Here is a 16,121-nt window from a genome sequence, read left to right as displayed (position 1 = left end):
CTGCTGTTTACTAAAGTGTAAATTATCTTATCTTAACTTCCAACTCAGAAAAGGCACCTATGGGCAGTATGCCAGTTCATTTAAATTACATTGATTAATATGTTAAACAGCCAATGATTAAATACTCTTTAATTGGTTGACAAGCCTGTAATAAATCCCTTCCAATTCTACTGGTCCATTAAATCATCTCCAAGTGCCAGAACAGGAGGGTTTCCTTTGAGTTTCATCTCTTTCAGCATATCTAGGCTTTGAAAGAGCGCTCATCTGGAAGCTCCGCCATGTCCCGCTAAAAAGCACACAAGGGCACTGAGCATGAGTTGGGAAACAAGCGATCTTTGCACTTCATGTATTCAAGAATAACTTTAAACCTCTCAGGAGATCCCCTTAAAAGGTGTCATTTGGGCTTATAGTCACTATCTAGCTTCTGCTGCTGCTGTCCTAGTTTTCTTTTAAATTGTCCCTCTTAGCATTCCTTCCTCAAATACCTCCCCATTGAGTTCTCTTCTCCTGCCTGCTTTGTTCTGATGTCTCGCTATTATATGAACTGGCTTGGCCATCTCTTGGCAGTGAAAAATGCTCTCTAGTTGCAGCCAATGTATGGAAACTCCATAGGGTTTGGAAGGTAAGAGATGGTTTGGACTTTCCTTGGTGGTCTCCCATCTGAGAATGAACCAGAGCCAACCTTGCTTCCGAGATCTGACAAGGACACACTAGCCTGGGACATCCAGGTCAGAAAGACGATCTCTTAGCTGTTCATATTTCCTTCTGTGTGGTAGTTCACCCTCCCTGAATTTGAAGACTGTGCATATTAATGCTCATCTGACTTAAAGCAAGTCAAAAATACCCTGGTGTCCAACGCTATCAAGCTAGTGTCAATAATTTGGTATACCACCTGTTAATTTTGTTAATTTTTAAAAATAAAAATGAAACCACTGGATTTTTTTTAAAGGCAATTCAGAGTTGCATAAGTAAAATGCACAAAAGGCATCTCCAGCTAGGCTATTCTGGTGACTGCTTGAGTCAGCGCCTTAAAGGGGGCACGCCAGAGCCTTCAGCAGCAGGGAAAAGGATGGAGGTGGTGACCAGCACTCCCTCCTGGGCCTGTCTGGCTGTGACCTGGCTGCTGGCCCTGAAGGCCTAGGAGTGAACGGCTGCTTCTTGCTTGGGATGACAAAATACCTTGAAGTGGCCCTGGCCATCATTACCTGCCGGAAAGGATTTTACTGCCTTAAATAGCAGAATAACATAAGGAACTTTACAGGTGACGCTTCCTCTCCCTCATGGCCTCAAAGACACAAGAGAGCCTCTGCCGGGAAGAAAAGGCGGAAACCCTAAATATCACCAAGGAGCATCTTTTTTCCAAAACACAAGCGAGTGTTTTATAGGAATACTATCATGAGGTCACCACAGGCCCAAGATCTCAGAGTCTGTCCAACATTTTTTACCCCTGCCGACAACAATAACAGCCGCTAACATCTGTGTTCATTTCTCCAGGCATTTCACAAAGTAAAACTCCAGACCAAACAGAATCAGGAGAGCTGGAACCGGAGTTTCAGCCAGGATCAGTTTCATCTGTGGAATTCTTTTCTTACGATTGCACAATATTGCCCCACCGGGGAAACAACCTGGAGCTTCGTCCCCATCAGTTACTGATACAAAGTCCCTCTGTTGCAGAGTTTCTCCCATTCCTCATCTCTAGACAAGGCCCTGCGAATGGCAGGCAGAGAGAAGAATCAGGTCCACTGAGCTTTAAGACAGCACATTTCTTATACGTTTTCTTGGAAACTTCAAAAGTGGTGTGTCAGCAGGGGTCTGAGTTAGCTGCCACTTGAGACTATGGTGTTAAAATGATGACAGAATTCTCTTTCTGGTGGTCATTTTGATTTCACTGACATGGTACGGTAGTTTTTTTCTGTCCTGGCTTCCAAAAAGCAGTGGGTTTTCTTGAAGCCTCGGCATGATGTCCTCCTCTAGCCATCCAATTTCTAGACCTTCCCTGACTTTGGTATGTTTATTCCAGAACGAACGCAGCTCAAGTGCACTAGCAAGCCATCTGCACAGTAAAGAGTGCATTTTCCAAAGACCCACCTCTATCAATGCTACTGATTCCTTCCTATAACTCTGCAGTGAAAAGTGCAAGCTTAAAAAAAAATGTAGAATTGAGGGGAATTAGCAGATAGTTGCTCTCAACTCTAATAATGCTTTTGCACTGTGTGTCTGTGTCAAGTGCGGTCAAGTCACAGCTGACTTATGACAACTGCAGCAAAGGGCTTTCAATGGAAGTGATCAGCAAAGGTGATCTGCCATGGCCTTCCTCTGCAGAGTCTTCCTTGGTGGTCTCCCACCCTGTTTAGCTTCCAAAATCAGATAAGATCATAGAATCACAGAGTTGGAAGGAGGCATCTAGGCCAACTAGTCCAACCCTGTGCTCAATGTAGGATCAGCCTAAAGGATCGAGGGTAAGGATCTGTCCAGCACCTGCTCATCACCTCCCCCAGGGGTAGTCAAACTGCGGCCCTCCAGATGTCCATGGACTACAATTCCCATGAGCCCCTGCCAGCATTCGCTGGCAGGGGCTCATGGGAATTGTAGTCCATGGACATCTGGAGGGCCGCAGTTTGACTACCCCTGCCTTAGGCAGTCGATGCCACTGCTCAGCTAATCTGACTGCCACCTTCCTTGCCTTTGCACTATAACAATCACCACTTTGATTTTTAAAAAGCTTTCCGGTGACACGGCTTTGGTGGGGGATAGAGGCAAAGTGGTGGCCATTGAAGAGACTGTGGCCAGACGATAACGTTTCAACTTCTGCAGTGGTGACGACTGGGTAACAGAATCCTTACCTTGCAGATAAAGCCTTATCCATTTATCACCCAGTTGTTGTTTGGTTTTGTTTTTTGTGGTGAGGTGGAGTTTTATCCCTTACTGTAAATTTGTATGCTGTACAGATTTAACTTTCAATTAAAGCCCCTTCTAAAGTTTTGGTTTTAAACCGAAGAGCAATATAAATAGCAATAAAAAAGTAAACACAGGGCTGGCTCCAACCTTAGCCTCCAACCTTCCACAGCAAAAACAAAGGGCGTTTTTCTATTTATCGTATTCAGGATCAATGCCTGAGGTCCCCTTCATATTGACGTCGTTGAAGGTGTTTTTCTGCCTGTAGCTTTCAATTTACTCTGCAATAGCTAGTCCTGCTTTGATTTCAACGCCTGAACTAAGGATCCGGGCGCTTCCACCCACCCACGGAAATTTAACTTCTAGAGACTCCAAGGATGGGATTTTTCTAACAATGCACAACTACTAATTTTATCAAGGCACCCTCCAAAGGCAGAAAGGGGGGCAAAACAGGAATAGGATTCAAATGGAACTGGGAGACTGGCCTCACCAAATGGGAGCACATCAAACTTGTGAGCTACTAAGCCAAATACAGCCAATCAGCCCTGGATTGGCAGTCTGGTTTCTACTCTCCACCTGGGACTGCAAAACAGTAGAATTCCAGCTCCAGGTTGGAAAAGCCCTGGAGATTTGATCATGGACCCTAAAAGGGAAAGGGGCCTCTGCAAAGTATAATGTCATCGAGCCCACCCTCCAAAGCAGCCATTTCTTGAGGGGAAGTGGTCTCTGTGGCCTGGAAATCAGCTGTGATTCCAAGAGATCTCCAGGACTCATCTAGAGGTTGGCAATCCTACCATACATCCTACAACAGGGGTGTCCAAACTGTGGCTCTCCAAATGTCCAGGGACTACAGTTCCCATGAGCCCCTGCCAGAAGGCCACAGTGTAGGATGGGTAAGCTCTATTTGGCTTGGCTTGTCCTATGTCCTCCCTTTCCCCTCTCAGTGGCACATAGGCTCCCTCATCCAGTGATCAACAAGCTGAAGGCAGCTGGCCTTTGACAGGGTCCCCCCTTTTGCAACCTATCTGAGAAAGTCCAGAAATCTCTTTCCTAAAATTGCCATTTTGGCCACCCCTCATCAGCCTCCGACTGCTACCCACATACTAATTTTGCAGACGCTGAGGTGCTCTTTCTGTCACCCTTGGACAGACCATCTCCCAGGCTGCAGCAAGCAGCACCACAGGTTGACCAAGGCTGATAAAAACTCTGCCCTAAGTTATCGCAGCTCAGATGGTTTGTTCATCGGTCTCCATGCGTGGGTGGGAAGAGTTCATCTCTCCCTGCCCTGCAGCTTTCCCTCCCTGGCTCAGGAATGAGACCTGAGCTAACTCTTTCTGGCCGCCGCTCTTCTGGCACCGCCGAGCACCGGATGCAAACTGATCTAGGGTGCCGTCTTCTTGGAGACGTGCTGCAGGTCACCTGTCTTTTATTGCTCACTGATTTGTTTCCCGGGGACATGCCTGATTGGTGAATCACCCCAGCAAAACAAGAACCAACAGACCGAGAGCATAACAGGCTACCCCCAGCTAGCCAAGTGTTAAAGAAACACATCTACTCCCAACAGCCGGGGCACCCACCCACCCGGTCATATAAACAGCCTAAAGCTGACAGCAGCACAGAGCAAGGGGAAACCCCAGGGGATTCGAAGGAGATGCTTTCACACAAGCTCATGCAAACGGTATAGAGAACGGAAGCCTCAGATTTCAACACATTCTCTTCTCAGATCCCCTCAGCCAGAACAGATGGCAAATACAGTCGGACCCTGCTGTCTGAGAGATTTTGCCCTTGTCCTGTTGGAGAAACTGAGACCTGGGAGCACTGCCCTTTCCACAATGAGCTGTGGCCTAGGACTATTTTACTACTCTCAGAAAAACTTTCAGGGTTTTCTGATCGAATATGTCTTGTAAAACTTCTGGTTGATGAAAATTCTTCCGTCTCGAGATGTGTCGCAAAGTTCTGTGCAGGAACCAGAAAAGGTTAACAACAAGGGAAGTGTCTGTAGGCCTATTTGGGGTACACCAAAAAGTACCTAAAATGTAACGTAGTTATAAAAAATACCAGGTTTGGTCAGTGGTGTTGAGACATCAGAATACATATAGGATTTGATTGTATCTGAGTCTTGGGAGCTTTTTCATTTTTATTGTGGTATTAATAAATACTGGTGCACCCCAAATTGGCCTACAGACACTTCCTTTTTAGTTAACCTGTTTTGGTTCCCGGGTTCTTGTTTGGGTTAAGATTTCTTTACTTTTCATAGTACAATGTTTTGTGATTTGATATACATAGCTTGCTAGATACCAAATAATAAGTCATAAAGATTTGTGGTGTAGTGGTTAAGAGCCATCTTGGTGTAATGGGTAAGAGCAGTGGCTTCCAATCCAGCGAGCTGGATTTGATTCCCTGCTTCTCCACATACAGCCAGCTGGGTGACCTTGGGCTAGCCACAGTCCTGATAGTGCTGTTCTCACAGAGTGGCCCTGTCAGAGCTCTCTCAACCCCACCTATCTTATGGGGTGTCTGCTGTGGGAAGAAGAAGGGAAGGTGATTGTAACCCACTTTCAGAGTCCTTCTGGTAGTGAAAAGTAGGGTACAAAAACCAACTCTTCTTCTTAAATTGAATTCTGGTTTTAATTGTGTTTCTATATATCAATATTATACATTTTAGCTTGATTCTGATACTATTTTATCTATTACTCACACTGATGTTACTCTTTTATATGCTGACCTCTTGTTAAAACCTTTTTTCTATGGTTGATGACCGCAAATAATCTGATTGCTTGACTTCTTGGATCTGCCACTCCAGCCTGACCCTTGAAGCTCTGCGACCGTTTATGCACTGAGAACTTCACTGCCCCGGCTCCTGTGCAGGAGCACTAATCGGGGGTGGATGAGGTGCACCGGGCCAAATGCTCCCCCGTGTGGGTGCAGGAAGAGGTGGGGCACAACTAAAACTCCAGCCTGCAGTCTGGCATGACACCTCTAGTGCATTAATGGTCTGCCCCAGGACCTTTCTGGGATCTGAGGCACCAGAAACAGAGGATCCAGTAGCAGAGCTGGATAAAGGTAAAGGTAAAGGTATCCCCTGTGCAAGCACTGGGTCATGTCTGACCCTTGGGGTGACACCCTCCAGCGTTTTCATGGCAGACTCAATATGGGGTGGTTTGCCATTCCCTTCCCCAGTCATTACCGTTTTATCCCCCAGCAAGCTGGGTATGCATTTTACCGACCTCGGAAGAATGGAAGGCTGAGTCAACCTTGAGCCGGCTGCTGGGATCGAACTCCCAGCCTCATGGGCAGAGCTTTCAGACTGCATGTCTGCTGCCTTACTACTCTGTGTGACAAGAGGCTCTGCAGAGCGGGATACACAAATGCAATTCAGGAAGCAGCTGTCAACACTGAACTGGAAAATTCCCGGAGATTTGGAGTTGGAATCTGGAGATGGTGAGGTGTTTTCCCCAGGGGAACCGATTTCTGGCATCTGGAGATGACCTGTAATTTCAGGAAACCTCCAGCCTGCATCTGGAGATTGGTAACCCTCCTCATGTCCAAGAAAGCCATTTTCTCAGCCTCAGTCAATATCAGAACGTCCAGGCTTACCTTGCTGGAGTGGTGTAGGAATAACTAAAAGTCTAGGAAATGTCTCTGGAATGCTTGAAACTCTTGTGGTCCTTTGTTGAAAAATCATATTGAGACCCCACAGCACACAGCCCACCCGGATGCCAGTTCGCTGACAGTCAAACTGTGGCATCAAGCCACGACACTGTACGGGTTGGAGAGGAAGACTTTGTGTGTCAGTTTCGTTTGAACTGAGGCTATACAGGTGGCCCTCTTGCCAAAGAAGTCTTCTGCCTGAGCCCCCAGAGGTACCAAGGTTCAGGTGGGGCCAATGAATCTTCCACGGACAGCTGCCGATGACGTGCATTTCCAGAACAGAACAACAGCGGAGGTTGCCAGGAAGGAGGGCGAGAGCTTCCAAAGAAGAGGCAGTGTGCTACCATGCGCCAGTCGTTTCCAATCCCTGGTTCATTTGTAGAGGACCCTTCCCTCCTGGGGGGCTGCTTGCCACATGCTTGAGCGATCATCGAAGCCAGGTTTCATTAAACATTTTGAAATATCTGCGACGCCAGCAGCTCTATGCAGTGACTGGCCTCCTTTCTGACATGCAACTTATCTTCCTAACTGGAAGAGGCATCAACCCTTTGGATAAGAAGGGAAAGAAGCTCTTGAAAGGTAGCTGGAAAACAGCATCCATCGCAGGTTCCAAGGCACCAAAAATCCTTTTTACAGGCATCCTCTGGGAGGCCTTTTCTTCTCTGCCTTTGCCTGGCTAACAAGTAATGAGGTTTCCATAGTGGGAGCTGTCAACTTTGTGACATTGGTCCAAGGAGCACTTAGATCAGGAGTCCTCGACCTTCTGGAGCTTATGGGAACCTTTAGGATTCTGACAAGGGATGCTGGACACAACTGCAAACTGAATGAAGGCCAAGCACAGGGGGCTAGAGGGGCAATTTCAAAAATGCCCCAGGGGAAGAAAAGCCAGAGACAATAAAAGTAACACTAGGGGCTAGCTGCAGCTGAAATATTATTTTAATCAGCCCAGCCAATCAGATCTCCAGGGGATAATCAGAAGCCGGACTGAGCCAGAGTCCCAGCTGAACCCATTCATGTCCTAAAAACACTTGGTGGTAGCCAAGAAAGGTGTCAACACTGCCTGGCACCTGACGGACACCACATTGGGGTAGATGGTCTTTAAGAGCTGTGAAGTTCTGGACACTATCCCAGTGCTTGGGACGAGGCAGAAGAAAATGTTCTCTTGCCCCACACGGTAGCCCTGTACCGACCAGCCATTTGAACATTACTTGACCACATGGGGAACATGGTGCAGAGCCAATGTGATGTAGTGGTTATGAGTGGTGGACTCTAATCTGGAGAACAGGGTTTGATTCCCCACTCCTCCACGTGCAACCAGCTGATGACCTTGGGATAGTCTCAATTCTCTCAATTCTCTTAGAGCTGTCCTCACCTCTTATAGCGCTCACCCCTGCCTACTTCACAGAGTGTCTGTTCTGAGGAGAGGAAGGATTTGGGATGCCCCACTAGGGTTGTGATGCCCCACTAGCCTTTCTCTCCAAGAAAGCAATCATGATCCAGAGAGCAGTTGTAATTCCAGGTCTTCAGACACCGCCTGGATGTTGGCAACTGCAGACGTATATTCTTTTGGATAGGAATCCTGAGGAGGACGGACTTTGGGGAGGATGTGATGTAACTGTTCGGTGACATTCTAGGAATTTCTTTTGATCTATGGTAATGGACATAGAGACTAGGGGAAATTCCTAGAATTTCAGTATGGATGGGGAATTTCTTACCCGATCCAGACCACTGGGAAACCTGGAGTGATATGCAGCCTGCCCAACCTGCCAAGAGGAGCAGCAGGAAAGCACACCCTTCTGCTTGAAGCACTCAGAGCAAGTCACTCAGAAGGTGAAAGGAAGAGGGCAAGACTGCCTTGGTGTATGATATCTGCATGGGGTTTCAGTTCTCTGCGCAGTGCATTAAAGTGCTCTGTGGGTTGGCTAAACGGAGTAGCAGCTCTGCCTGGTTTTGAATACTCTTCCACTGATCTGCACCATCCAACAGGTGAAGACCCGTCAGCCGTAATACAAGCAATGAAATGATTTTCAACCTGGCGATGGCAAATAACAGTTTATTCCACCATAAACAATTCCAAAACATCAAAATGAACATTTTTTTTTCCTTTTTGGTATCTTCGTCAGTGATGTAAGATACTCTTTAATCTTTAATAACAGGTCCTCTTTAAATGAACTATCATATATCAGAAGGGTGTTTCTATGGTACCCACTATAGAGAGGTCTACAAATATTAGCATCATCAATATTAGCTTCGCTACTAAAGAGCATTTACACTTGGTGATGCTAATATTTGTAGACCTCTATGTAGTAGATACCATAGAAACCTTTGTAGATTGAACCACATACATATTACAATGGGATGAAGGTCATACCCTTCTGATATATGATAGGAATTTATTTAAAGAGGACCTATTATTAAAGATTCAAGAGTATCTTACATCACTGACCGAAACCGAAAAAATACCTAGGAGTTCGTTTTGATGTTTTGGAAGTTTGAGGAATTGTTTATGGCGGAATAAACTGTTATTTGCCATCACCAGCTTGAAAATCATTTCATTTGCGCTGATCTGCGCAAATCATTTCATTTGCGCTGATCTTCTTCCGTGGAGTTGCCGATTATCTTTTCAACCAGACACTTTTATGCTTTGTGTTTCCTATCTAGGAATTCCTCCATAATAGGATGCATGCATGTGGTCTTGCCAGGCCAGGTTTCCTGCTGAGGCAGGCAGCCTTCTGCTGTCCTGGCTCCTGCTTAATTGAGTGGTTGGAGCAAAACAGTCTGGTGGGGCAAACATCATGCAACATTCTGGGAATTTCTCAAATTCCTATGGCTTTTTTACCACACAGTTTCGGGAAATCCCTAGAAATTCCTGGTGTTCTGATGACTGTTGCTTGCACACAGAATGCAGTGCAGCATCCGCAGATGTACCACTACGATTAGGTTAATATCCTGAATGCAGGCTGTGATTATCAGTCACTTCCTATGAGGTTTCCAGAGAACTGAAATGTCACTGTTTTACAAAGGTTGGTTGAAGCAAAAATGTATTCTTTACCTTAACTTGGGGTACTTGCCAAAGCGGTCAATAAAGTCCACCCATCTGTTCAACCGACTGGCAAGCCAGGAGCTGTGTGGTTTCAGAGCTACTTTGTAAGAATCAAGTTTGAGGAGCCTGTGCAGGGCCCATAAAGGACTAGCCTAGTTCCTCTCCTTTTAAATGTTAAGGATACCTCCACAGACAGAAGCTGGAAAGCAAGGAGAAGGCAGTCCGTTTCCAAATCTTCCCTTTCTGCATGGCCATTGGGCCCTGATGAAAGGAACGAACCAGCAAGTAAACAGCTTAAGCTCTTTCAGCCCAGCAGTCTAGACCATCAAGTCATGTGCCAACTCTTAGCATAGCAGGAAAAAGCAGACGGAGCAGCGGATTGTGTAAGGCCCTGGAAAACGCCCAGACTCTGTTGGTTTTCTGCTCTGATTTACTTTCTAGGATTAATAAGACATCTAGCCAGCCCTCGGCCTGTGAGTCACCCACAACAACTCTCCCCTGGAGAACCTCCAGCTTCTCGGTGTAGTTAACAGGGCCAGCTTTGCTTGCCCACGAAGCTAGCACGGATTGGGGACCCCAATGGAGACTTGTTCCATGATGATGGCGTCCCAACTCAAAGAACTAATTCATTAATTTCACAGCTGTAGCCTTCCCTTCACTCAAGACAGAAAGAAGAGAGAGGACTACAGTGTTAGCTCGGTCCACTGCAATTTTGTCTCCCAACAGCCCTGCAAGGTAGGTTAGGCTGAAAGAAAGAGACTGACTGGGGCAGTTTCCACAGAACATGGCTTCCACGTGGCAGGTTTCCCCACTCCACCAGCAGAGGGCGTACCCCTCACAGAGGCCACCGAGGCTCTTGAAATTAAATAAAAATCAGCAAATAGATATCAGTGAGGCAGGGCGGTGTAGTGGTTAAGAGTGTCAGACTAGAAGCTGGGAAACCTGGGTTTGAATCTGTACTCATCGCATGGAAGCTCACTGGGGGACCTTGAACCTGTCACCCTTTCTCAACCGAGCCTACTGTACAGGGTAGTTGTGATGATAAAATGGAGGAGAGAAGAATGATATAAGCTGCCTTGGTTTCCCACTAGGAAGAACAGTGGGGTACAAATGGAGTAAATTAAATTAAAATGGATATGTTTTATAACAATGTATTATCAGGTTCTTTGATTTACTCACTTTCATCTTTAAAAAGATGACTGTACCATACCATATTTAATGGAAAGGACCCAGAAATATGACCCCCTGGACATAGATTGGACATATATGTGAGTGTAAGGTAACTCCTTTTGTGGGATGGATGGCATATCTGTTAAAATAAATAGCCTTTCTATTGGGTAAGTAGTGTACCTTATAGTTAAAAATTAAAGTTAGTCTCAAATCTGGGGCATAGCATCATCATCATCATAGTAGTAGTACTAGAAAAATGCAAAACAGGCTTTGGGTCATTGACATTGGAATCCCGGGAAGGAGCAGAACTGAAAAAAAAGAACAAGAGAAGACCACAAAATACTCTCCCAGGGGTTCCAGGCATGTGGCTGCAACCCTCACCACATTGCTGGGGGGAAGCAGGGAAAAAGGGGGTTCCCAATAGTCTCTAACCTGGGGCATAGCATCATCATAGTAGTAGTAGAAAAAATGCAAAATAGGGTTTGGATCATTGACATTGCAATCCTGGGAAGGAGCAGAACTGAAAAGAGAGAACAAGAGAAGACCACGAAATACCAAGACCAGGGGATAGGGTTACAGCACATCTAGGAGAAGGAAGGTTACGATCATGCCAGTTGTCATTGGAACAGTGCCTAGAAGACTCAAGGAACACCCTGAAGTTCTGGGCACTGAACAAATAGTACCAACTCAGCTCCCAGAGACAGTGTTGCTTGGAACAGCAAGAATCTTATGAGGACACATGCAATTCCCAAAATCTTGGCTAGATCCTGAATTGCAGACACCCTCCACCAGTCAATGACTGTGGTCATTCATCATCATTTTTATCATCAAACTGCAACTAACCTATTTGGGAACAGGCTGATTACTCTGTTACATATATTTATGGTGACCCCTCATGGTGTTTTCAAGACAAGAGATGAGCAGAGCTGGTTTGCAACCTGCCTCTGGACAGCCTCAGTGGTCTTCCATTCAAGTACTAACCACAGTCAACACTGTTTAGTTTCTGATACAATCAGAGGCAGATAACCTATGAGAAAATAGCCTGAACCAATGAGCTTTGCAAGGATCTGAATCTGGGCTGCTCCAGTCCAAGTTTGGCTGCATCACACCTGGACTAATTTCTTAGATGACAACAAATTGGACATGTCTGAAAGACTCAAGACTCTTTGCTGCACATTCAATGACAGGCCTGGGGATGGGTACAAACCAGCTCACAAACTAAAGTTCATGGTGAATTTTGGCCGTTTTGTGATTTGGAAGGTGAAGTTTGTGGCACATCAATTTTCAAGCTGTTCATGGTGCTTCATGAATAGATACATTTCCAGACAGACTGTCTCTTCTCAATCTAAATGTTTACCAAACTTCAAAGTGACAGAACTTGGATAGAATGAAAAGGAGCATCTGGGGAAGGTCCCCTATGACTTTGATATCTCTAGCTTGCACAAGATATATTCTATATACTCCTGAACCTGCATTTCTTATTTCCCCAGAAACACTTTACTGGGGGCACCTTCGGAAGAGGGGGAATGACTCAGATCCTGTAAATCCATTCCCCACAAAACTTGGACAGCAGGTAGAGAGTTGAATATTCCATGTGAATTTGGAGTCTCTAGCATACCAGGGAGCTGTTCTATTGAATCACGAACCTTGCTTGTTTGTCTGGCAGCTAAAAGTTCATGACAATTCACGAACCAGGCATGGCACAAACCACAAACCGAACCATTCCCCCCCGGTTTGTGACCATCCCTAGTCAGGTCTCAAAGAAACCATTCTCTCTTAATAAAAACAGACTGACAGCGCAAGCCTAAACTCACAAAATAGAAGGGTATAATCCTGCTTACAATAGTACTCTGGTTTCCCCACTAACACTCAGTACCCTGTGTACTCATTTCTAGCTTATCGTTTTCATGGTGATGTTGTTGATAATTCTCTGCTGGATATCCATTACAGAACTACAGCTCCCAGGATTCCCTAGGGAGAAGTAATGCTTATCACAATCCTTTAAGTGTGTAGCATAGATGCGCCCTGGGAGCTGATCTTATATGCAAACTCTGCTATTATCTCTGCAACAGATAAATCCCCGATCTCATGGTTAGAACAGAGAGTGGTGGTTGGATTCATTTACTTAATGTGTGGAGACATACAAATGCAGGTGCAGGCTGGTTTTTAAAGCCAGGAATGGCACACTTACTCTGTCGTTTGGACCAGCGGAGTGCTACCCAGCCTCAGAATCATGGGGCCTTTGGGATTGCGGATTTTCTTGATGGCTGAGGTCTTCAGGAGGGCAAACCTTCTAATGAGATTAAATCCTGCAACACAGACACAGAAGAAAGGGTCAAGCCAGGAGTGCAGAAGCCCATATACTCACTGCTTGCATCCTTGTGGAATAGGCACAATTCCTAGTGCCTGCACATGAGTAGAGATTGCTGACACAAGCTTAATGGATATCCACTATCTAGATATTAATGGATAGCTAGATGCCGTCAAGTTGCAACTGACTCATGGCGACCCCAGAAAGAGGCTTTCAAGACAAGTAGAAGCGGAAAATCTTTGGAAATTTTTAAACAGAGGCTGATTCTGTTAAGGCTGAAGGGGGCGGCAGGTTCCAGTGGATGAGCAATAGGGTTGTAAGCGTCCTGCATAGTGCAGGGGATTAGACTAGATGACCCAACTCTATATGATTCTATGAGGTGGTTTTGCCATGGCCTTCCCCTGCAGAGCATATCTTGGTGGACTTCCATTCAAGTAGCAAAACTGCTCAGCTTCCAATATCTAATATGATTGGGCTGTCCCACAGCCTTCCACCTCCCAGGTACCTAAAACTGGTGCTTAATCTCACCAAATGCATAACATGCATGGGTTTATGAGATTCCTCCCCCAGTTATATATAGAATTGCCCAGAACCAAAATCAGGCCACTGTACATTGGAATAAATGTTGCAAAGTTTCACTGGCAGTGGTTTTCCAGGGCCTCAGGTCAAGCAAAGTCTTTCTCAGAACCTGAAATCTAAATTTTTGGCCTTCTTTGTATACATCACATTCCCTGCCACTGATGGATGGGGAAAAATGCCAAAATTTGAACAATCTTTGATGAGGTATGCTGCTAGCCTTCACAGAAGTGACCTGCATGTTTCATTGCATTTCCTTGCTGGCATACGATGAAAGCCTTTAAGGCAAGGATTTTGGGAGGAGGGAGTCAGCCTGTTTTTCTGTACTCCAGACATAATTTGGAGACCGTGAGATGTAAATCTGCTGAAGAAATAAATTTCCAACGTGTTTTGGAGGACAAGAACTTGGTGACTACAAGAGAAATCTGGAGGCTTCATGAGGCTCAGGACCACCCATCCTCCAGTCTCCAATCCCAGTCCCAGCCACAATGTTTGGGCCTCTGACTAGTTGCCATTTCCAGGCAGGTAAAATCCTGGAGATTTGTGGGCAGAGCCTGAAGAAGGCGAACTATAGAGATGGGAAAGAATTCAGCAGAGATGTGATGCCGTAGAATCCATCCTCTGAAGCTGCCATTTTCTCAAGGGGAACTGATCTCTGTTGACTGGATACCAGTTGTAAGTCCTAAAGAACCCCAGGCCCCACTTGGGGACTAGTAACCCTACCCATACGGGCCAACCTGGGAACACAGCTTCATTGTAGCCACTTCCCAGAACAATTTGTATGTGCCTTTTGCAGAACTTTTCTGAGCAGACTTTCCTCTGTGCCACTGCAAAGGAGTCTGGGGAATGCCTCTTTAATCTTAGGACAGTGCTCCAGCACCCCTTGAATTGCATATATGGTTGAGGTAGTCCTGCCTGTTGCCTCTAGCTTCTGCAAGAGACAAGCGCAGCAGCAGGAAATACTCCCCAGGACCAGGTTGGGTAGCAGCAGCACACTGAAGATTTGTTGGGACCCCCTTCCTGCCCAATTGCCAGGGAAGGAAGAGAAATAGAGATGTTTCTGGTGATGAAAAATATGCCTCCAGGAACAAAAAAACATACTCACCAGTTATATTTACATGGCTGTCGCTGCTTGGGTCCAGCCGGAGACCTTCCTGCCGCATTTCTGGACATTTCTCCCCTACAAGGTACACAATGGAATGCTTGTCAAGTGCTTTGGACATCAAGGCATTCATACATTTGGAAAGATATTCATGCTTGCTGTGTTTGCATAGCTAAGAGTGACCAAGCTGAAAGCGAATCCTGACAGGGCGGAGATGATGCTGGTTGGGAAGCCTGAGGTTCTTGAAGGACATTTGTGCTTCCCATTTTCCCTGGGGTTCAGCTGTCCCTTGCTGACTCAGTTCAGAGCCAGCACTGGACCCTCCATGACTGCTAAAGAAATAAATTAACACAACTACAATAAATGCTTTCTTCCATCCATTTAGCCCAGAAGATAGCCCCCCTATCTCAACTTGGCCAATCTGGCCACTTGGACTGATGCCACAGTAACATCGTGATTTAGACTACTGTAATGCACTTTACGTGGATGTACCCTTGAAGTCAACTTGGCAACTCCAATTGGTGGAAAACACCGTAGCCTGGTTACTAACAGAAACTAGGTGAAATATGCATTATTACATTCATTCTGCAGTCACTCCATTGGCTGGAGATCGGTTACTAAGCTCAGCTCAAGGTACAATTGTCCTTTGTGTCCTTGGAGCCACAGACCCGCAGTGTCATGTTCCGTGGCAAATCTCCCAAAAAATGGCAAACACAGAGTTCTGGCTGGGAAACTCAGTGGTTTATTCAGAAGAATACAAATCGCATCACCAGACTCCAAAGACCAAGGCAAAAGGAATCATAAAGCCATTATAGAGGCAACCCCCTCCCCTTTCTGTACACAAATTCAGTCTCACACAGAACAGTTCTTATAATCAAAGGGAAGTACACCCTCCAGGCAGGGAGAAACAGACATAACAACTGGGCAAGTGATAGGGAGCCAGATGGGCCAGAACATGGAAACAGAAGGTTAGGAAGATGAGCAAGGCAACTTCAGGACCCCACAGGGAATTCTGGGACTCTGGTCAAGCAATTCATGGAAGGTGCCGTCAGCTACTTGCCTCTTGCTATGCTCTGCTGTATCAACTTCACTTATCTGAGCAAAGCCTTCTGAAGGTGCCACCATGCAAAATGAGCAATAGCAACAATCTGCCCATCTTCATCGATTCTCTGTTGTGGTTCCTCTTTTGCACAATGGGCTTCTTGAGGAGGTCAGGAAGCCTCCAGCACTTGTCATTCCACAGAAAGAATACAGTAGAAACATTTAGGAGGGCATTTTTATAAATGAAGCTGGGACTGGTTCTGGAACGTGCTTTTAGAAAGGGAACAGGACGGCAGCCTGTCTGTTCCACTGTTTATCGCTTGTATTACCTT

At 45.9% G+C, this 16,121-nt stretch overlaps 1 protein-coding gene across 6 annotated transcripts in view; it reads right to left on the bottom strand.

The window, feature by feature from the left end:
• The window catches only part of COL16A1 (collagen type XVI alpha 1 chain), a 168,348-nt gene that overhangs the window by 124,299 nt on the left and 27,928 nt on the right, over positions 1 to 16,121 (bottom strand). For all 6 annotated transcript variants that reach the window (XM_077337466.1, XM_077337465.1, XM_077337467.1 and 3 more), the window contains exons 3-4: positions 14,752 to 14,826; positions 12,951 to 13,068 (exon numbers count right to left, since the gene is read on the bottom strand). In XM_077337466.1, the coding sequence (XP_077193581.1) occupies positions 12,951 to 13,068; positions 14,752 to 14,826 (193 nt within the window). The remainder of the gene's footprint in view (positions 1 to 12,950; positions 13,069 to 14,751; positions 14,827 to 16,121) is intronic.

This window comes from Paroedura picta, chromosome 5 (genome assembly GCF_049243985.1).
Source record: "Paroedura picta isolate Pp20150507F chromosome 5, Ppicta_v3.0, whole genome shotgun sequence".
Taxonomy (NCBI): domain Eukaryota; kingdom Metazoa; phylum Chordata; class Lepidosauria; order Squamata; family Gekkonidae; genus Paroedura; species Paroedura picta.
This window is presented reverse-complemented; position numbering and strand designations above follow the sequence as displayed.